Genomic DNA, 23,170 nt, shown 5'->3' with positions numbered 1-23,170 from the left:
TGCTGTATTCAGGAGACCCATCTCACATGCAAGGACACACATAGGCTCAAAATAAAGGGATAGAAGAAGATCTACCAAGCAAATGAAAAGCAAAAAAAAAAGCAGGGGTTGCAATCCTGGTCTCTGATAAAACAGACTTTAAACAAACAAAAATCAAAGAGACAAGACCATTACATAATGGTAAAGGGGTCAATTCAACAAGAAGAGCTAACTATCCTAAATATATATGCACCCAATACAGGAGCACCCAGATTCATAAAGCACGTTCTTAGAGATCTACAAAGAGACTTAGACTCCCACACAACAATAATGGGAGACTTTACCTCCCCACTGTCAATATTAGACAGATTAATGAGACAGAAACTTAACAAGGATATCCAGGACTTGAACTCAGCTCTGGACCAAATGGACCCAATAGATATCTACAGAACTCTCCACCCCAAATCAACAGACTATACATTCTTCTCAGCACCACATCACACTTATTCTAAAATTGACCACATAATAGGGAGTAAAACACTCCTCAGCAAATGTAAAAGAACAGAAATCACAACAAACTGTCTCTCAGATCACAGTGCAATCAAATTAGAACTCAGGATTAAGAAACTCACTCAAGACCGTACAACTACATGGAAACTGAACAACTTGCTCCTGAATGACTAGTGGGTAAATAATGAAATGAAGGCAGAAATAAAGATGTTCTTTGAAACCAATGAGAACAAAGACACAATGTGCCAGAATCTCTGGGATACATTTAAAGCCGTGTGTAGAGGTAAATTTATAGCACTAAATGCCCACAAGAGAAAGCAGGAGAGATCTAAAATCGACACCCTAACATCACAATTAAAAGAACTAGAGAAGCGAGGGCAAACAAATTCAAAAGCTAGCAGAAGGCAAAAAATAACTAAGATCAGAACAGAACTGAAGGAGATAGAGACACAAAAAAGCCTTCAAAAAAAATCAATGAATCCAGGAGCTGGTATTTTGAAAAGATCAACAAAATAGATAGATTGCTAGCAAGACTCACAAGAAGAAAAGAGAGAAGAATCAAATACATTCAATAAAAAATGATAAAGGGGATATCACCACCCATCCCACAGAAATACAAACTACCATCAGAGAATACTATAAACACCTCTAAGCAAATAAACTAGAAAATCTAGAAGAAATGGATAAATTCCTGGACACATACACCCTCCCAAGACTAAACCAGGAAGAAGCTGAATCTCTGAATAGACCAATAACAGGTTCTGAAATTGAGGCAATAATTAACAGCCTACCAACCAAAAAGAGTCCAGGACCAGATAGATTCACAGCCAAATTCTACCAGAGTTACAAAGAGAAGCTGGTACCATTCCTTCTGAAACCATTCCAATCAACAGAAAAACAGGGAATCCTCCCTCACTCATTTTATGAGGCCAGCATCATCCTGATACCAAAGCCTGGCAGAGACACAGCAATAAAAGAGAATTTTAGGCCAATATCCCCGATGAACCTTGATGCGAAAATCCTCAACAAAATATTGGCAAACCGAATCCAGCAGCACGTCAAAAAGCTTGTCCACCACGATCAAGCTGGCTTCACCCCTCGGATGCAAGGCTGGTTCAAATACGCAAATCAATAAACGTAATCCATCACATAAACAGATCCAATGACAAAAACCACATGATTATCTCAATAGATGCAGAAAAGGCCTTCGACAAAATTCAGCAGCCTTTCATGCTAAAAAACTCTCAATAAACCAGGTACTGATGGAACATATCTCAAAATAATAAGAGCTATTTATGACAAACCCACAGCCAATATCATACTGAATGGACAAAAACTGGAAGCATTCCCTTTGAAAATTGGCACAAGGATGCCCTCTCTCACCACTCCTATTCAACATAGTATTGGAAGTTCTGGCCAGGGCAATCAGGCAAGAGAAAGCAACAAAGTATATTCAGATAGGAAGAGAGGAAGTCAAATTTTCTTTGTTTGCGGATGACATGACTTTATATTTAGAAAACCCCATCTCAGCCCAAAATCTCCTTAAGCTGATAAGCACCTTCAGCAAAGTCTCAGGATACAAAATCACAAGCATTTCTATACACCAATAACAGACAGAGAGCCAAATCATGAGTGAACTCCCATTCACAACTGCTACTAAGAGAATAAAATACCTAGGAATATAACTTCCAAGGGATGTGAAGGACCTCTTCAAGGAGAACTATAAACCACTGCTCAAGGAAATAAGAGAGGACACAAACAAATGGAAAGACATTTCATGCTCATGGATAGGAAGAATCAATACCAGGAAAATGGTCTTACTGCCCAAAGTAATTTATAGATTCAATACTACCCCTCCCCACCGCCTCAAGCTACCAATGACTTTCTTCACAGAACTGGAAAAAACTACTTTAAAATTCATATGGAACCAAAAAAGAGCCCACATAGCCAAGACAATCCTAGGCAAGAAGAACAAAGCTGGAGGCATCGTGCTACCTGACTTCAAACTATACTACAAGGCTACAGTAACCAAAACAGCATGGTACTGGTACCAAAACAGAGATTTAGACCAATGGAACAGAATGGAGGCCTCAGAAATAACACCACACATCTACCACCACCTGATCTTTGACAAATCTGACACATACAAGCAATGGGGAAAAGAGTCCCTATTTAATAAACGGTGTTGGGAAAACTGGCTAGCCATATGCAGAAAACTGAAACTGGACCCCTTCCTTAAACCTTATACAAAAATCAACTCAAGATGGATCATAGACCTAAACATAAGACCTAGGACCATAAAAATCCTAGAAGAAAACCTGGGCAATACCATTCAGGACATAGGCGCAGGCAAAGACTTCATGTCTAAAACACCAAAAGCAATGGCAACAAAAGCCAGAATTGACAAATGGGACCTAATTAAACTAAAGAGCTTCTGCACAGCAAAAGAAACTATCATCAGAGTGAACAGGCAAACTACAGAATGGGAGAAAATGTTTGCAATCTATCCATCTGACAAAGGGCTAATATCCAGAATCTACAAAGGACTTAAACAAATTTACAAGAAAAAAGCAAACAACCCCTATCAAAAAATGGGCAAAGGATATGAACAGACACTTTTCAAAAGAAGACATTTATGCAGCCAACAGACACATGAAAAAATGCTCATCATCACTGGTCATTAGTGAAATGCAAATCAAAACCACAATGAGATACTATCTCATGCCAGTTAGAATGGCAATCATTAAAAAGTCAGGAAACAACAGATGCTGGAGTGGTTGTGGAAAAATAGGAACACTTGTATACTGTTGGTGGGAGTGGAAATTAGTTCAGCCATCGTGGAAGATAGTGTGGCAATTCCTCAAGCATCTAGAACTAGAAGTACCATTTGACCCAGCCATCCCATTACTGGGCATATACCCAAAGGATTATACATCATTCTACCATTAAGACACATGCATATGTATGTTTATTGCAGCACTATTCACAATAGCAACTTGGAACCAACCCAAATATCCATCAATGATAGACTGGGTTAAGAAAATGTGGCACATATACACCATGGAATACTAAGCAGCTATAAAAATGGACGAGTTCGTGTCCTTTGCAGGGACATGGATGAAGCTGGAAACCATCATTATTAGCAAACTATCACAAGATCAGAAAAATCAAACACCACATGTTCTCACTCATAGGTGGGAGTTGAACAATGAGAACACTTGGACACAGGGAGGGGAACATCACACACTGGGGCCTGCTGGGGGTAGGAGGCTAGGGGAGGAATAACATTAGGAGAAATACCTAATGTAGGTGATGGGTTGATGGGTGCAGCAAACTACCATGGCACGTGTATACCTATGTAACAAAACTGCACGTTCTGCACATGTAATCCAGAACTTGAAAAAAAAAAAACAGTTTAGTAGAGTTACAACGCATTGCATAGCCACTGAAATATCTGCTAGTCTGCAACTCTTTGCATAATACCCTGATGGGATAAAGACATAAGGATTTGGGATACCTTAGTCTTGTAAAGTGATTCAGAAGGGATATTCTCTTATGGTGTGCATTCCTGTGAAGCTTCCAGTGTCAATATTTTACAAGAAGAGTATCAACTTTGCTTTTGTCCAAGTAGGAGGCCAAGTAAGATAGAGACTACAAATGAGGTTAAGGTTACCCCACAATGACCTAGCAAATGAGGTTAAGGTTACCCCATAATTGACTCAGCAACTGTCAAGACCAAGAGAAAAGGGGAAATAGTTTCAATATACATAATTTGATTTTTCACTGGCAAGCCATATAAAACGTTAGAAACTCAAGATACTTTAAAAAACACTCAGAGGGCATTAAGAGTTAGTATCTCAGGGAACTATATGAATTACAGGTATCAAATTCACATTAACAGATGGAACCAATTATTTCTTAAAAATATTGACAGGCTAAAATAATCTTGCCTCTGTCAACAGAACTAAAAATGATTTTGATGAACAAGTATCTTAGTCTGACATAGTTTCATTGGCAGAATGATAACTAAGGCTGGGTATACTTGACCAAGAGAACTGTAACATGGATATACTTGCTTGGCAAAGAAACTTAAAATCAGCAGAAACATAATGTGCAGTTATCTTCAAACCAATTAAAAATAAGAAGATATCGCACTAGTAATTTATAAGCAAATGTGAGAGTCAAGGTAGAAAAGTAGAAGTGATGTATTTTAAGTATATATCAAAAGAATGATGGTCTTCTTGAGCACTTACTATGTGCCAGGCACATTGCTAACTGCTTAACAGTCAGTGTGGCCTAGTAATTAAGAGCTAGGTCTCTGGAGCCAAGCTGCCAAGGTTCAAATGCCAGTTCTCCCATCAACTGTGTGACCTTGACCAAGCTATTAATCTCTCTATGCCTCTATTTCCTCATCTATAAAATATGGATAATGATGCTACCTCCCTCCCAGAATTGTATGAGAATCAAATGAGTTACCACCTGTCAAGTGCCGAGAACGCAGCCAGGCACACAGTTAGTGCTACAAAAGTGTTAGCTGCTGTTGTTCTTAAAGCTAAGTAGCAGGCAGAGCTAAAATTCAAACCCCAGGACAAACTTTCCACTTTAAACACTGTGTATATTGACTAAACAAGAGCTTATTGATAAATGAGTTAATTAACAGTGATACAGTGCTGTGTTTCTTGAAAATAAACAAAACTACAAATAGATGAAAACTGTGCAGTAACCATCAAAGGAATGAGTGAGGCTTGCCAATGGGATTAGATGTGGGAGACACACAAAGCACCGCCTTGGGGTCAGGAGACCCAGGTTCTAACACCAGTTCAACAACCAAGTAGCTGCGTATCCTTGACTGGCCACTGAAAATGCGGGGTCTAAACTTCCTCATCTGTAAACAAGGGGACGGATAACTCTGAGGTGTCTTCTAGTGCTGACATCTTATAATACTATGACCCAAGAGAACATACAGTAGTTTAAAGATGTACCTAAAAAAAAAGGCGCTACTATTTATTTTTTGAACAGCTACATGTATCTCAACAGGTGCATCACCTAGAATGTAGTTATAATTATAATTCTGGGCATAGCAACTGCAGGAGAATGAAACAGACAGCACAGAGGAGCAAGTCTACCATATATTTTTAAATGCCATTAAAATATAAACAGGTTAATCTAAGAAATAAAACAAGAATAATTTTTATAACAATGTAATACTTTTCCAAAGTAAATTTTATAAATGGGGTAATTTTATGTAAGTAGTTAACAAATCATTCATATATTGTTTTATAATCAAGTTGAAAAATGACACAATTTACCTTTTTGCCCATGACGACTGCTGAATTTGTCTCCAATTTCTGGACGCCTTGTCTGTCTCAGCAGCATTTTGATCAGAAAAGCATCTTCAGCATTTGAAGATATCATCACTTTTTCAATGTATGAATCTGTGGCTCCTTTATAGCTGGTGTTAAGAGAAAGTCACTAAAACAGAGTTTTCAAACTGCCCTTTGTGACCTTCTCATCCATGTTATATTTCATTTCATGCCTACCATAGAGTACTTTGACATTTTCATCTTGGGCTCTGAAAAATGACTTCCATTTTTTTTAAACATTAAATTCAAATTTCACAATTTCCCTTTTACAATACCACACATTTATTATGAGGAAGGCACAGTGCAATTTAATCCTCACAACAGTCCATACTGTTATTCCCTTATTACAGATGAGGAAAACTGATGCTTAGAGGAGTTAAGTAACTTGTCCAAGGGCACATGACTCATACAAAGTGGAACTGGGATTTCAGACTCAACTCCCAGTTCTTAATGGTAATAGTACTTTCACTTACTCAGCTTTTCAATTATTAATTTTTTTTCACATAAGAAACATTATTAGAAATCTACCATGTATCAGATCCTGGTAGCCTTTGGACACCTAACAATTAAGTAGACATAGTTACTGCACCAAAGGAGCTCACAATCCAATCAAGGAGGAGGCAGGTAAGTACAGTAATGACATCTGATATGAAGAACAGGAGAGGCTCAAGGGAGATAGTCAGTTCTGCTGGGAGTGGGGGATGAGTGGTGGCAGGGAGTGGCAGGCTGTCAAGCCCTGCCACAGAAGAGGTAACCCTCAACTTGAGACCTGACCAGAGTGGGTCACTGGCAGAGTGGCAGCCTGAGCAATTGCACAAGGCCTAATTGAATTAGGATGGCACATTTTGGATAATAAGAGGTGATTTCCTAGAAACATACAGCTTAGTATGTGAGGGGGAGGCCAGGGAGGTGTGCTGAGGATGCCTTTCCCACAGGCGCCCCTGTCATTCATACTTTCACTTAACTTACTCAAGTTTCACTCTATTATCCAAGAGAGTAACATGGCCAGAGGAGTAGTTTAGAAAATCACCCGGCCAGGCACGGTGGCTCACGCCTGTAATCCCAAGCACTTTGGGAGGCAAAAGCGGACGGATCATGAGGTCAGGAGATCGAGACCAGCCTAACATGTGAAACCCTATCTCTACTAAAAATATAAAAATTAGCTGGGCGTAGTGGCATGCCCCTGTAATCCCAGCTACTCAGGAGGCTGAGGCAAGAGAATTGCTTGAATCCAGGATGTGGAGGTTGCAGTGAGACAAGATTGCACCACTGCACTCCAGCCTGGACGACAGAGCGAGACTCTGTCTCAAAAAGAAAAAATCACCCTAGCAGTGATGCAGAGAGAGCCTGAGAGGTACCAGCCTGGAGGCAGATGGACAGTTAACAAGAACTCCAGGCAGAGCAGAGGGCCACAGCGCAGACACTGCAGCAGGGAGGAGAGAAGAGAGCTGCTAAGATGACAGGAACTACAGGATTGGTGTGTGTGGCAGGTAAAGGAAAGGAGTCAGATCGTGCTGGTGACTGGCTGGCTGCTGGCAGCTGATGCCATTTACCAAGACAGGGATCCAGGAGGAGGAGCCTGTTTGGGGCCACTGTAAAGCTGCCCAAGTGCTGATAGGAAGCTGACACCGGGCAGATGTCTATATGGGAGTCATCAGCAAAAAGAGGGTGACTGGAGTGCTGAGAATTGCGGAGCTTGTCCGGATGAGGCTCAAGAATCATCCTGGCCAGGGTGAAGTCACACAAGGCCAGGAAGGATGGGGGGCTAAGAGTGAGTGATTAGACCGATAGGGAGGGCCAGGTGAGAGCAGTGTCACAACACCAAGGGAAGGGAGAGGTCAGTGGCGTCAAATGCTATAGAAGGGTCACATGAAATTCATTCATTCACATGATAACTATTTACTGAATGAATACCCACTATACCCACTATGTGCCAGGTACTATGCCAGACACTAGGGGGTACAAGGTGAAAAAAGAGACAAAGTCCCAGTCTGCAAGAAGATTCTGATTGAAGAGTCTGTCTGATTTGGCAAATTCGACTACACATGGGTTTTGCTTATTTCTTTACTTCCTGTCTTCCCGCACTGGGGTGTGATTCCCACAAAGACAGGTACTGCTGGTTTTCCTCCCTGCACTATCCCATGCGCCTGGAATAGTTCCTGGCATACTGTTAATGCTCAAAAAATATTTCTTAAGGGCTGGGTGCTGTGACTTATGACTCCCAGCACTTTGGGAGGCCGAGGTGGGCGGATCATGAGGTGGAGTTCGAGACCAGTCTGGACAACATATTGCATTTTTAATTTTTGTAAAAATACAAAAAATCAGCCGGGTGTGGTGGTGTGCACCTGTAGTCCCAGCTACTCCGGAGGCTGAGGCAGGAGAATCGCTTGAACCGGGAGATGGAGGTTGCAGTGAGCGGAGATAGTGCCACTGCACTCTAGCCCGGGTGACAGTGCAAGACTCTGTCTCAAAAACAAAAGTATTTCTGGAATGAAATGAACATATAGGATGTCTTTGGTGACCTCTTCTGGAGCTGTTTCAGGAGAATGAGGAGGTAGGTAAGAGGCCAGTTCCGAGGGTTAGGGAGTGAGCAGAAGGTAACAAAGTAGAAATGGAGATGACAGACGACTGCTCTGAGGAGCTTCACAGTCAAAGGAAGAGGAATACAGTGGCAGCTAGAAAGGGACACAAAGACCAGAAAAAACTTTTATTTTCCTTTAAAGGTAAAAAGTATCTGAGCACATTTTCTAACCTGTAAAGAAGGAATCAATAGGAAACAGGTTGAAAATATGGGAGGATAAAAGAGATGACAGAAAAAGGTCTCTGAAAAGAGTGAATAAAATTAAGAAACCAAAAAGAGAGATGAACTTTGCACAGAAAAAGAGATATCCTCCTTCAAGACAGGAAGAGAGCCAACCAGCATAGCCACCTCTGTAACTGTAAAATAGCTGTTCATCCTGTAGAAGTCAGTGTAAGAGTCTGGACCCATCCCCTAAGCATAGCCGCCCATTTTCTCCTTGGTGCTCCTCCTCCAGAGACAAATCCATGGCACCCGAGATGACTCTCTTGCTATGTTTAGCACAATGGTCAAGAGAAGCACTCTGAAGCCAGATTGCATGACTTCAAATCCTGGTGCTGCCCCTTATTGCTGTGTGACCTTGGTAAGTTACTAAACTTCTCCTTGCTTCCATCCTATCTTTCTAATGAGCCACTAAGAGAACATAGCTCCTAGGGTGGTGGTAGGATTATGTCCAGAACAGTAACTGGTACAGTATAAATTCCCAATAAGCTATTATGATCACGGTCATTACCGCACTTTTTTTGTGTGGAGGTCTTTGCCAACTAAATACGACTCCTTGCAGGCAAGGCCTTTAGCTTATTTCAGCTCTATATCGCTGGCACAAGAGGCAGGGTGGCTGGCACACAGCAGGCCTCAGCTACTGTGTACTGAATACATTTGTAAAACTGCCATCACAGCTCAAGAATCCAGTTCTCCTATGTCACCCTCACTGCCACCTCCTAAACTCAGTTAGCCTAGTTCACCTTGGCTAGGTTAAATATCTCTTCTAGTTTGGTTTTTATATTACAATGTGGTGACTATCATTGGCCCTTCTCACTAGGTTCATACTTTATTAAATTTTAGAGCTTAGAAGAAATTTAGAGATTAACAAGTCTAACTCTTTCATTGTATTATACAAATGAAAAAACTGAAGCTAACAGAATTTAAATGCTTTAGTCATGTAAGATACACAAGACAACCTGTACGAGAGCTGGGCTGTGTTCTAGTACACTGTGATGCCATGCTGTGGCCAGTGTGTTTCACTGTTTAAAAATATGACTCTTATCATGTCCCTCTCTGCAGTATCAATTCCCAACTCTTTCACAACCTAGCCCCAGCAAGCTGCGCTGATCCTCCAAAACCCAGGCACTATTACGCCATGTACCCTTCATCCTGTTGTTAATTCCACCAGGAACCCCTGCCTATGTGGTCCACACCTCAAACCCAGTTTAGGGTCTATATGATTCCACAGACTATTTTATATTCTATGCCATGCTTTTTTCATGACAAGTAATGTTACCCCAAATTGCTATTTCTAGTTCTCCAACACACCAAGACCTACCTTCTAATTTCTCCCATTCCTTCTCTTTTTCTAACCTTTCTACGTATTATCAAGGCACAACCAATACATACGTTATGGGTACATCTTTGTACTGTGGTTGCTGTGGTACATTACTTCCTTCCAACGGAATCTGAGTCACCGTGGGCATGGACTTATTTACAAGCACTTGTTTGTTTTCTACTTTCTCACCTGAGAAGAAAAGAAAAGTGTTAGGCATATTGTTATCATCTGTGTGGAATAAAGATTACGAACTAGGCACAGATGAACATGCCTATAGTTCCAACTACTTAGGAGGCTGAGGTAGGAGGACTGCTTGAGCCCAGGTTGAGGCTGCAGTGAGCTATGACCATGCCACTGCACTCCAGCCTGGGCAACAGAATGAGACACACACACACACACACACACACACACACACACCATAATGTATATAAAATAAAGAAAATAATTCAGAGTACTATGTTAACATAAGAAATATCATCTCAGTAAATAGCAATTTTATATATCTCTTAGGATGTTAAGTTTTCCTCACTTATTTTTATTTACAGTTATTTCAACCAGTAATAAGCCACCACCAATTCAACTTGGGCAATGAGGAAATCAAAATATTTCTTTGGTTTTGCTGTTATTTCCATTTTTGCTTTGTATCTCTTCCTGGTAAGCTCAAAGACCAACCACCTGTAGTACTGTCATAGCGCATATTTTCCAAGCCATACTGACCAGTGTTAGGATGAGAAAAATCCTCCAAGAAACAAAGGCAGACAGAGAGGAGAAGTCACGTATTCTGTGTCTCTTTGGAATCACAGCTTGATAAAGCATTCACCACCCACAGGCCAACCATGACAAAGTCATGTGGATTTTCCTCCTAATAACTGGGTTCTCTCCACCTTCACCACAGCTCCTGGTACCAGGTCTACCTTCTTTTTCAGTGCGCTTCTAATCCTTTTTCTACACTGTAGTCAGAATGATCATTTCAAAACACATATCTGAATATGTCACTGCTTTTAGGATCATAATGAAAATAGTATCATGGGCTCAGCATGGTGGCTCACGCCTATAATCCCAGCACTTTGGGAAGCCGAGGTGGGTGGAGAACTTGAGCCCAGGAGTTCAAGACCAGCCTGGGCAAGATGGTAAGACCTCATCTCTACAAAAAATACAAAAAACTAGCCAGGCACGGTGGCACACGCCTATGGGTCCCAGCTATCCAGGAGGTTGAAGTGGGAGAATCGCTTGAATCCAGGAGGCAGATGTTGCAGTCAGCTGAGATTGTGCCACTGCACTCCAGCCTCGGTGACAGACTGAGACCCTGTCTCAAAAATAAAATTAATAAAATAAAGACAATACTAACACAGTTGCAAAGACTTGCTTACTCTGGCCCCTACCCCGCGCGTCACCCACCAACTCATGCGCACCATGCTTCCCTGCACTCTCTTCTTGTTAGCTGCACTGGTCTTCTTTCAGATCTTTTAACTACCAAGCTCCGGGACCCTTGCACAAGCTTTTCTTACTACTTAGAACACGCTCCCTGATCCTCTTGTTTAGTTAACTCTTCCCTATCCTTCAGATTCCAGCTCACTTCCTTGGGGAAGGCCATGCTGATCTTCCTAACTAGGTCAAATCCTCTTGCTATAAAATGGCCTCATAGCTACCTATATGATTCCTTAACCTGCGTTTGTGCATGATCCTCTGATCAATGTCAGTCTCCTGCACCAGTCTGTGAGACCCATAAGGGCAAGGACTATTTGTTTCATCAACAAAATGCATTACAAGTTTGTAATTATAATGGAGTCATACCTCTGCAGGGGGATAAAATTCTAAAGTAGTCTGTAAGCTAAATGCGTAAATGAAGAAATACCAGTGCAGATGCAGGGACACGAACTACTCTAAATATTTCCTTAAAGTGGCTTTTCTATTATTCAAAATTATAACTAAAAAATTATAGTTAGCATAGATTACTGATAGGTAAAAACACAGTGTATAGAAAAACAAACTGGAAGGAAATTTATCAAAAATGACCTCATTGGTTGAGTTTGGATGGTGGTTTTATAGGTTGTTACGTTTTTCTGCCCTTTTTGTCAAATGTTCAGAAATATTGTTGAATAACATATGATTTCAAAGGTATATATTAAAATTTTTTCTTTTAAAAGGCTTTTACCTGGAGAACAAATACCATCTGCATCTAAGATTTCATGTCGCCAGATAGGTTTCCTTGTAGCAGCATCCAACATGGGCCCCATCACTTTATCAAAAGTCTGATTGGTGTATCGTTTCAATGTACATTTAGCATTTTTATATACAAGGCAGCGCCCAAAGCCTAAAATGAAACCAAAATGGGCATTAGAACCACCAGTAATCCAAAGCTATAAGAAAACATGGATTTGTGCTACTCAACAATCCCCTCCACCTCACTCTCCCCCAAATCCCAAAACTTCTCTGTATTTGATCATAATCTGGGACCAGTACAAACCAAATAAAAATCTGATAATCTGAAGAAGTGGCACAGGACTTGTCCCCTACCTACTGTCTGTGTAAACACTGGAATCTCTACAACCATTTTCTGCACGGAATACACTTTGTCAAACTGGAGAAGGGTGAGAGAAATCTAAGACTGGCACTGTGATTCTTTCAGAGGACAGAGCCGTAGAATATTAGAATTGGAAAGGGCCTTGGAATACCTGCTTAACCTATCTCTTTCACAGGCACTAGGAGTGAGGTCCAGAGAAATTAAGTGGCCAAGGTCATCTAGCAAGTTGGCAGCAGAGTTGAGGATTGTGTTAAACAGAACAAGTCCACTGACTCCTGAGCCAGGATACATATCCTTTTGGTGCACAACTTCTGCTAACCTTCCCTGGAAAGTTTTCCTTTTTAAAATTTGGCATTTAGAGCAAGTTCTAAGCCAGCAAGTAAAAACATTAATTTTTCTCCAGAGAAGAGACAGAATGAAAAAAGAACAATCAAATTATTTCAATGGGAAAAATAGTGCTCCTCTGCCCTAAAGATTGGAGTTTAATTACATTTTTAGATTGCATTTATCTAGTGCATGAGGGAAAAGCTGTGAAGTCAACTAACAATCTGAACATCAAGAAAAATAAGCTGTCTACCAATGGATCAGAAAAATAAAAGGAAGAAAAATAAGCAAAAAGGACAGAAGAAAAACCTTTGGGTGGGGCAAAAAAACTCAACCACTGAATCCCTAAAAGAAAAAATCCATGAGTTGTAGAGTTACCCAAAACAGCTGTCATTCCTTCAACACTATAATTTCCTAAGATTCTGTGGCTGCATTTCTTTCTTTTTCCCCTTTGGCCAAGCAGTTATTTTAAACTAGATTATCTTACTAATCTCCTCAGGATATATCGAGCCATGCCAGAGTTCACTTAAATAAGAAAATGTCTCCGGATTCAATGCCAGTTATTACTGATGAAATAAATGCATGGCTGTAAAATCCTTCACTTAACAATTTTCCACCAAAAGCAGAAATCTAAGAATGTGACTTTAGAAATCAATCAGGTAAAAGTGGATTTATAAATAAAATCTCAGGGCTGTAATTTTTTAAATATGAAGGTGACTGTGAGATGAAGTAATGAATTTCTACAACTGGACGTCAGATGAAGACATTTGTGTCTTTAAGCAAGGCCGTAGTCATCATGGCTCCTAGGAAATTGTGTATGGCCATAATAAACTGGGCTCAGAATGCCAGCTGGTTTGGAAACATTACATGATCTTGAAATTTCATACAGTAGCCATTAACTGCAACATGCTGGAGTGTAATGTGAATCTTAACTGCATGAAATCAAGAACTGTTTTCTTCAAAGTGTAAATAGACATTTTATTTACAGGTGATAGCTTAAGAGCTAGCGGACAGTAAACTCAGATCATTAAATTGGGTTGCAGAGTTTCTGACAGACATCACAAAGTCTTCAGATTTCCACATAAATGTTACCAGTTAATCAGAAAGGAAAACATCTAGTTTTAAAGCATGGCTGTTGTCATTTGGAGGAAAAAAAGAGGCATAAATTAAGTGTGGCCAACATTAATGCCAAAGACACATGTCTAGGAGTACTATTATGGCTGCCTAGCAACTACAAAGAGGGAAGGGGAAGGCATAGTGGGTATGCCAGAAAGGAAAAAGAGAAATCGAGATTATGAATAGAGAAGTCAGACTTCAGATCAGGTGATGTCTAACAAATCACGAAGTGGTGACTTGCGAAAGTAATTGTCAAAAACAGAAAGAAAAGCAGAAAAACTCCATGCCAGAGTTTGCGGCCATATATTTTTAACTTTCATCACTTGGCCAAAGAAGGTACCAAATTATGAGGTTACGCAAATAAGAAACAGCCTTTTACATCCAGATATTGCTACTGCCCTCTCAAACAGGTTTGTTAACAATATATATCACTAGATACAGTGAAAACACATATTTCATATATTGTAATTCCTGCTGGAAAACAAACACATTCTTACATTTTTTTCTCTTTGAAGGACTGTCTCACGTAACCAATAAAATAACAAAGAAGAAAAATATTCTGTAGTAGTACGTTTAACAAATTATCTCAATATACTATTCATTAAAAATGACAAGAAAGCCAACATCAAAACCCAACCACCTCCTGTTTCTATATCATAAAATTCAAATAACTTGAAATGACATTAACCAAGTGATCTCTACATTAATCATCCCTATATCTAATTCTGCAAAAAGCACCTTTGGCGTTAGTTTTGAAAATTCACTTACCTCTGTCTAAAGAGGCCTTGTTTAAAACAAGAGCATCTTCAATATCATAGCCACTATAGCTCATCACAGCAACTGTTGCATTCTGTCCAGCTGGCAGTTTCTCAAATTCTATCAATTCAATGGTTTTTGTCTTAACCATGGGTTTTTGTGGATATGCTAGTAGATACATGAGAGTATCAATTCTGTTTCGCTGGTTGTATCCTATAGTACCTGCATTAATATTGAAGAAAACAAAATACAACATTCTATTACCTGAAATAATAAGGTAGTAAAGAATATAGAGATAAATACATTAACATCACTAATCAAAATGAAGAAACTCTTCAGGTTCAACATTTCAAAAGCAATACTCTCATGGTGGCTTAACAACTTGTAAAAGCAACTTTTCTCACTAATATTTAAAGTTTTAAAGTCCTACAAAGAAGGAAAAATATACTCAGAGTATATTTTAATCTAAACAATTTAGACTTTTTGGATTTATATTATCCCATTTAAGGGATTTAGTTTCCACTGGTTAACTTCACAATCAACAATTCTTTATTTGGTTCTACCGTGTTACAGGCCTGCTGGGGAGAGGTAATGTAAGATAACACCCAGTGCCGGGAGCGGTGGCTCAAGCCTGTAATCCCAGCACTTTAGGAGGCCGAGACGGGCGGATCACGAGGTCAGGAGATCGAGAACATCCTGGCTAACGCGGTGAAACCTCATCTCTACTAAAAAAAAAATACAAAAAAAACTAGCCAGGCGAGGTGGCGGGCGCCTGTAGTCCCAGCTACTCCGGAGGCTGAGGCAGGAGAATGGCGTGAACCCGGGAGGTGGAGTTTGCAGTGAGCTGAGATCCGGCCACTGCACTCCAGCCTGGGCGACAGAGCAAGACTCCATCTCAAAAAAAAAAAAAAAAAAGATAACACCCAGTGTTCACATCCAAGGAGCTTATAAAATGGATAAACAGGTATATTCCATAAAAAGAAATAAACAATTACAAAAGTTCTAAATGAAAAAGAATACAGAAGAGAAGGGAATAAAAAGAATGAACAAAGAGGAATTCAAGTGAGAGCAAGGAAGAGGGGATTATTCATTTATTTGATGATTCACTTATTAAGCAGTTAATAAACACCTACTCTGTGCCAAACACTGGAGATAAAATGGGAAAAGGCTTGGTCCCTTCCTTAAGAAATCTAGGGTACAGCCCAATCAGGGGTGGGCTCTTCCCTCCTTAGCAATCAGTCTTTCCACCTGATTATTCCTCAGAAGGGTGTTATTGGGTCACTGTCAACTGAACATGAAATCAGAAGGTTAACCCTTTCTCTCATTTCCCCTCATAAACACACTGGGGTTCATGGACCTGTCTGAAGAAAAGTCTTTTAGTCTCCTGGGCTTGTGGGCACAGAACTGATGCTACACAGAGACGTTAAATTTGGAAAACTCAGGCTTGCTCTACCGTTGAGCTTGAGTGTGAGCTACAGAGCCTCTTTCACTTCTCCTAGGTATCTCTTTTTCTTCCCCCGTGAATAGCTAAGAACAGATGTTAGTGTTAGAAAAAAGAAGGTAGCTTTAAGCCTCTCTCTCTTGCACATGCTTCCATAGTGACATATACACAACACACACACACTCCAAAGTACCTAAGTGCCATTACACAGAGTTACACCCTAGGGTGTGCAGACACCAAAACTCAATATTCATTTCCTTTAACTTTTTCTCCATACTCATGTCATTAAATCAATGATGATTTCATTTTGGGGATGAAAATAAGCTATTCAGGCTGGGCGTGGTGGCTCATGCCTGTCATCCCAGCACTTTGGGAGGTCAATGTGGGTGGATTGCTTGAGCTCAGGAGTTCAAGACCAGACTGGGCAACATGACAAAACCATGTCTCTACTAAAAATGCAAAAATTAACTGGGCAAGGTGGTGTGTGCCTGTAGTCCCAGCTACTTGGGTGGCTGAGGCATGAGAAGCACTTGAGCTCAGGAAGTAAAGGTTGCAGTGAGCTAAGATCATATCACTATACTCAAGCCTGGCCAACAGAGCAAGACCCTGTTTCAAAAAACAAAAAAGGAGAAGAAGAAGAAAAGAAAAAGAAAATAAATGAAGCAGCAAAAATGATACAGTACTCCTTGACAATTACTATTGAAATAAATAGTAAATATGTAGGGAATATCTAGTACAGTGACAGTGCCACGCTTATTATATAGATTATAGATGCTCAATAAATGTCAAGTGAATTAAATTGAAGAATCCCAATTTAATTTATACAAAAAGTATACTTTTTATGCCAGTATGTGCTTAAATCTCTAAAAACTTAACAGGATTCAGCTGAAAAACAAGTCAAACTGAACCTCATGAACTTTTTATCGAGTTTGCACTATAAATTGCCAATTAATTTATGCTATTTTAGTGCCAACTAATAAACTGGGCAGGATACCTGGCAATAGATCACTTACTGTTTTAGAAATAAGATTACTACTGCTGGGATTATGGTAGAGTTCCCTGACAATAAGTTTGTCCTTTTATATGAAATCGCTTAAAATTTATGTTGAGACTTCAGTTCCAATTGTATACTTTACTCAGCTGGAGACAAGGGTTCAGGCAATGTCCCACCAGGCTGCCAAACATGTCTTCTGAAACCTGAGACACGCATTATTATGCAGCAGGGAAACATAAATGGCTGCACCTCTAAACAATGGTGAAAGAGACTGGATCCTGCTATAAATTGTGCTACCAAGCCCAGAACATAATTCCCAGGCATTACAACTGACCACTGAATGGATGAACAACAAAATAGTTTAGCAAATATTTAGTGCTTATGACATCAAAAAGTTTTCTCTAAAGGCTTTTCAAAGAACTTGTGAGAGTATACATGTATGTGCATTTGTAGCAGCACCAATTATGGATGTGTAAGTTAAAATGTTAAAATAGGATTTATAAACTATTCTATGTCATAAAACTTCAAAATGCTATCAGATTCCCAAATTTTTATAACAATAATGAATGGCTGACTAACCATTTTGCCAAGAAGCAATAGGCAAGCAAATGATAGGGCTTGTCTGTGTGCAGCACATGCTCAAACTTTGATTCCCCTATTACTATTTTCAGTTTCCTTAAAAAGGGAGACCACTCATATATGGATTTTCTTTTCCCTCTACTGCCCCTGAGACAGCAAGACCAATCTCTCCCTTCCTCTACACCTCAGCCTACTCAGTGTGAAGACGACGAGGAAAAAGACCTTTATGATAATCCATTTCCAATTAAAGAATAATAAATATGTTTGCTCTTCCTTATAATTTTCTTAATAACATTTTCTTTTATCTAGCTTATTTGAATTGTAAGAATATAGTATATAACACATATCACATACAAAGTAAGTGTTAATTGACTGTGTTATTGGTAAGACTTTCAGTCAACAGTAGGCTATTAGTAATTAGCTTTAGGGGAGTCAAAAATAATACATGGGTGTTCAACTGTGAGAGGAGTTGATGCTCCTAACCCCTGTGTTGTTCAAGAGTCAACTGCAACACTGGTTGAGCATCCTTAGTCAAAAATCCAAAGTCCAAAATGCTCCTAAATCAGAAACATTTTGAGCACCAACATGCCGCCACAAGTGGAAAACTCCACACCTGACCTCATGTGATGGGTTGCAGTCAAAACTTAGTCAAACTTTGCTTCATGTACAAAATTATTAAAAATATCATATAAATTACCTTTAGGCTACGTGTATAAAGTGTGTATGAAACTTAAACAGATTTCATGTTTAGACTTGGGTCCCATCCCCAAGATATCTTATTATGTATATGCAAATATTTCAACCTCCAAAAAAATCCAAAATCTGAAACACTCCTGGTCCTAAGCATTTCAGGTAAGGGATATTCAACCTGTAATAAATAACAGAGCTCCTGACTTCAAGGGGCTTATAATTTACATTCTACCAGAAAAGGCAGCCTGATCGTGATCCACAATGGACAAGAAAAAAATGAGAAAAGAAGTTAGTTTTGGTTGAGAAGAATTTCAGTAAGCTTTATAGGTAACATTACATAGAAGACATAGAAAATCTTTTATATGTTACTCAACAAAACTGGGATTCAGCTTCCTTGTCAGAACAAAAAAAAGTATGTATTATATTTCAAAGGATTATTATTGTGATTAAAAATAAAAGGGCTGGGCATGGTGGCTCACATCTGTAATCCCAGCACTTTGGGAGGTCAAGGTAGGCAGATCACATGAGGTCAGGAGTGTGAGACCAGCCTAGCCAACATGGTGAAACCCTGTCTCTACTAAAAACAGACACACACACACACAAATTAGCTGGGCATGGTGGCGTGCGTCTGCAGTCCCAGCTACTCAGGAGGCTAAGGCAGGAGAATTCCTTGAACCCAGGAAGTGGAGGTTGCAGTGAGTTGTGATCGTGCCACTGCACTCCAGCCTGGGTGACAGCAAGACTCCATCTCAAAAAAAAAAAAAAAAGAAATAATGTATGTAAAGAATTTGGATACTCAGTAAGTGGCAACATTATTTATAACCAATATTAACAATATTAGTAATAATAAAAATACATATCTTATTACCCTATAATATCATTCATTCTACCTCCCACTCAAAGCTACATACTAAACTTAGAGTACTCAACTGTACCTCTGTATATATTCATTGCTAACATTCTAGTCTTAGAAAATACCACATAAGCTTATACCTAAAATAGCTACAATAATTTAAAAAAACTTTAACCAATAGCAGAATTTGAAAAATAATTTCCAGGGTAATTTGGCCAAAACATTTTTTGCATTTTGTACACTCAAATGGACAAAAAATAAATATGCTAAAAATCAAATCAAACAGAAAGGGGGAGAAGGTGTAGGATGAAACAAAATTTTATAAGGATCTTTGTATATTGTGTTTTTAGTGTCTCAAAATCCTCCAGCCTATTTCTAGGACATCTCAGCCTACTGTAAAGTGGGGAACAGAAAGGAAGAAACTATCGACTTAGGAATAGAATCTATTGAAAACAAATACAAAAACAGAAGCTGCATTCACTCCTGAGCTTAGAAAAAAGTCCCAGTAGTTTGCAGTTGAAGCGGGAAGGGGTAGTGAGAAGGAGCCACTGTTGAGGTCTGGGAAGGTCTGTGCTCCATATTCATTAATTGAGCTGATAGTAACTGAATGATCCTTTTACACAGGAGAAAGTGTTCCACTAGAGGATTACCAACTAATAAATGGGCAGGATATGAAAGTGTGGCTCATGTGAACTTGGCATCGGGTGCCAATGAGATGACACAAAAGGTGGCTCCAACACACAGCCCTTCCTGGTAGTGCTGAGTGAGTGACCTGGAGATCCAGCCATTTCCAGATGTCCACCTGACTTTCTTGCTCTGAGTCATGTCACAATACACACAGCCATATCCATGGAGAAGTGCTTCTCAGTGGCACAGTAAGATGCTGTGTGGGAACTCGAACTTTATTAATAACTTAAAGCACCTAAGATTGAAGAACACCCTCTGCTGGTGTTTTATCGTGGATTAGCTCCCTCTCACATACAAGGTAAGGCTTTCCATCTCTGTGGTTTGTGGGTCTCCTTCATAGTGATAGAAAATGACTTTCTCTCATTTCTTCACTCTCTTGCGGAGTAGTGGGAGGGATAGTAGGGAATGGTAGAGAGCAAATTTTCCAGATTGGCTAGAATATTTAGTGAATTAATTCTAAGCGACTATCTTCCATGTTATACATGGACCGGACCAGCAGACAGAGGAATAGCAACTAAAATATTATTTTAGAAAATCCACATAGAATCTCTGAATTTAAATAATCTTCAGCAATGGCTCATAGTAAAAACGGGATACAGTGTGAGTTTTAGTTATCAGCTGTCAAGACTGCAAGGAATTAAAACGATCCAGAGAAGTCCTACTTAAAGTGCGAAGTCTGCATTATAGACCTGGGTATCTGCTGTGGGTTTTCTCCCTCTGCCGACCTTTTTCCTTTTGTCGTTTTTCAAGCAGACTTTGCTCAATACTTCTGCAGCTATTTCAGTGTCCACAGAGAAATGCTGCTGTGTTATATGCCAACTCTAAATGTACTTTTATCTCGCTGCTTTTCTTTCCAGTCAGGTGTTTTATAATAACAAACAGTAACAAAGGCTTTTTTTTTATTACTTAAGATATTCAGTGGCTTTTGTCTTCCTAGCGTCAGCAGTAACGTCAGAGGATTGTATCCAAGGAGCTAAATGTGCAGGACCCAGGGTCAGAGCAGCTGAATACACCAACCTCAGAAAACACAGACAATGAATTGCAAATGACACTCAAAACAAAACGAGAAAAAAAACCTTCACACAGAAAACTACAAAAGAACTCTACAGACACTGAATTGGCTTTCTGTACACACTGATCCTGCTTAACTGTGTGTGGTAACTAACCAAACGGTTCAGATACTCATGGCCACATATAAAGGGTTTTTCTTTTCTTTTCTTTCTTTTTTTTTTTTTGTGGGGAGCGGAGTTATAAAAATAAAAATATTATTTCTTTCTTTCAAGTCTATTCTTTATTTTTTAAAAAAGCTTCACTACATGGAGATAGCTGCAGCTCTTTCTGTTTCGATCTTCAAACACACTAAAGAGTGGCATTAGCGATGAAGTGATTAGTCTTCCGTTAATTCTGCTGAAGGTTCCACACAAAAGGTGTATTGTTTCAGCTGGGATTCACATCATGAAACAAAATGGTTTGGTAAACCCAATAGAAGTGATAGCCCTTTCATGACACACAGGGTTCAGTACTGTATATTTCAACTTGTTAGCAAGTCAGAAGCACAAGCGGGAAATCAGCCTACACCGCTGCTGAGGATGAATGGGAAAGGCTAAATTGATGAGCTGCTGTTTAGATTTTCCCACTGGGAATGATTCTCAACTGTCCAGGCATTACATCATTCAGGTAAATAGTAGCAGGATAAAATGCTTTTTATTTCTTTGTAGCTAACCAGAGGGCAATATAAAAACTTGAAAAGAAATATATCTACTCTCTATCCATAATGAAGAAATAGGGTTTCTTAATTGCCAAGCTATGGTCAGTTGCAGCTGGTTGTCGGTAACAGAGGAGCTAAATGCATTCCGGTTGTTACCCAAAGGCAATGCAATGCCTCCCTCTCTACATTTTTACAGTTTCTTTATGAAGTTCCTTGCATCATACTTTAAATCAGAGATGGCAATCATACTGGTGTCACGGGCACATACGAAAATAAAATTTATTAAATATATTAGGATTTAAATGATTTTAAAAAATATTTCAAAAAGCTTTATAAGTAAACCTTTTTTTTTTTGTGGCAGGTAAGGGGGCACCGGTATTCTCTCTGTATTACCTTCAAGATAAAACTCAAACTCCTCAACATATGGCACTTCCCTTTCACGCCTCTGTACCATGCTATACTAGGCAGCCACACCAAAGAACTGAGACCTCTTATGCTATACTTGCTCACACTTCCATACCTTCAAATATACTCAGTCTTCCAAGACTCAGCTCAGCTCTGCCCTTCAGAAACAACCCACTCTCACTTTAAGTGACCTTCCTCCTCTAATTTTCTTAGATTTTGGTTGTCGATTACAGCATTTATTACACTAGATTGGGTTACTGTTTTATTTGTTGGTCTCTTCTACTAGACTCTGAACTCCCTGAGCACAGGACTCTGCCTCATCTCTCTATTTTCAGGCTCCAGTCTCATGTCTAGTCTGCAGTTACGCTCAATAAATGTTACAAATGAATAAATAAATATATGAAAGAGAAGAAAAAGAGAAAGAGGAAGGAAAATAAACTCAGAAATCAGTGTGACATGAATTGGATAAGTTTTAGGAGATACATTAGCAATTGCAAGGGTATAATGGGTTCGGTGATTGTCAACCAGGCAATTACTAGGTACATTTGAATAGACATCGTACATCTTTATCTGTTTTTTTCTCCCTCTTCCTCCTGAAGCTTGAGTTTTTCTGCCCTTTCTCCCATCTCTCAAGGTTAACAAGTTACATTTTACAGGGCTTTTCTCTTTATATTTATCCCTCTTAATTCTGTGACACTAATTATATATTGCTTTGTTTGGTGAAGGAAACAAGTTTAGAGAGGTTTTCTCCATTTTTGTTTAAGCTTTAGACATGGCAGGGCACCAAGCCTTGCAGAGTTCCATACGCAACTCCCTGGGCTTGGTAACCCTCCGGTGTTCCCAGTGCCTGATTTGTTTAAACATATAATACTGGTGAAGCAGAAATAAAGGTGTAAGATTTTTTCCAAAAGTATTTCCAAGTATTTAGAACCAACTTTCCAGAAGGAAATCTTACCCATGGCTTGTTTCCCCATGGCACACTGATAAGTGTTTCTCGGTGACTGGTTATGGTGAGGGTATGGGATCAGTCCAGCACACACGCCGAGAAGAGTGAAGGGTTCAATCTCCAAGTGGGTGGTGTCTCTAACAAGTTAAGTAAAAATCACATATCTTAAGCATC

The 23,170-nt window shown here is 39.5% G+C and overlaps 1 protein-coding gene across 3 annotated transcripts in view; it reads right to left on the bottom strand.

Annotated features, from left to right (window-relative positions):
• POLR3B (RNA polymerase III subunit B) overlaps positions 1-23,170 on the bottom strand; it is a 134,273-nt gene that overhangs the window by 34,061 nt on the left and 77,042 nt on the right. For all 3 annotated transcript variants that reach the window (XR_002726770.1, XM_023194162.2, XM_023194247.2), the window contains 5 exons: positions 23,006-23,133; positions 14,706-14,915; positions 12,129-12,287; positions 10,045-10,162; positions 5,799-5,941 (listed from right to left, as the gene is read on the bottom strand). Coding sequence is in view for 2 of the 3 variants with exons in the window: in XM_023194162.2 (XP_023049930.1) it covers positions 5,799-5,941; positions 10,045-10,162; positions 12,129-12,287; positions 14,706-14,915; positions 23,006-23,133 (758 nt within the window). In the remaining variant the exon portion in view is untranslated. The remainder of the gene's footprint in view (positions 1-5,798; positions 5,942-10,044; positions 10,163-12,128; positions 12,288-14,705; positions 14,916-23,005; positions 23,134-23,170) is intronic.

Source organism: Piliocolobus tephrosceles, chromosome 10 (assembly GCF_002776525.5).
Source record: "Piliocolobus tephrosceles isolate RC106 chromosome 10, ASM277652v3, whole genome shotgun sequence".
Lineage (NCBI taxonomy): Eukaryota > Metazoa > Chordata > Mammalia > Primates > Cercopithecidae > Piliocolobus > Piliocolobus tephrosceles.
This window is presented reverse-complemented; position numbering and strand designations above follow the sequence as displayed.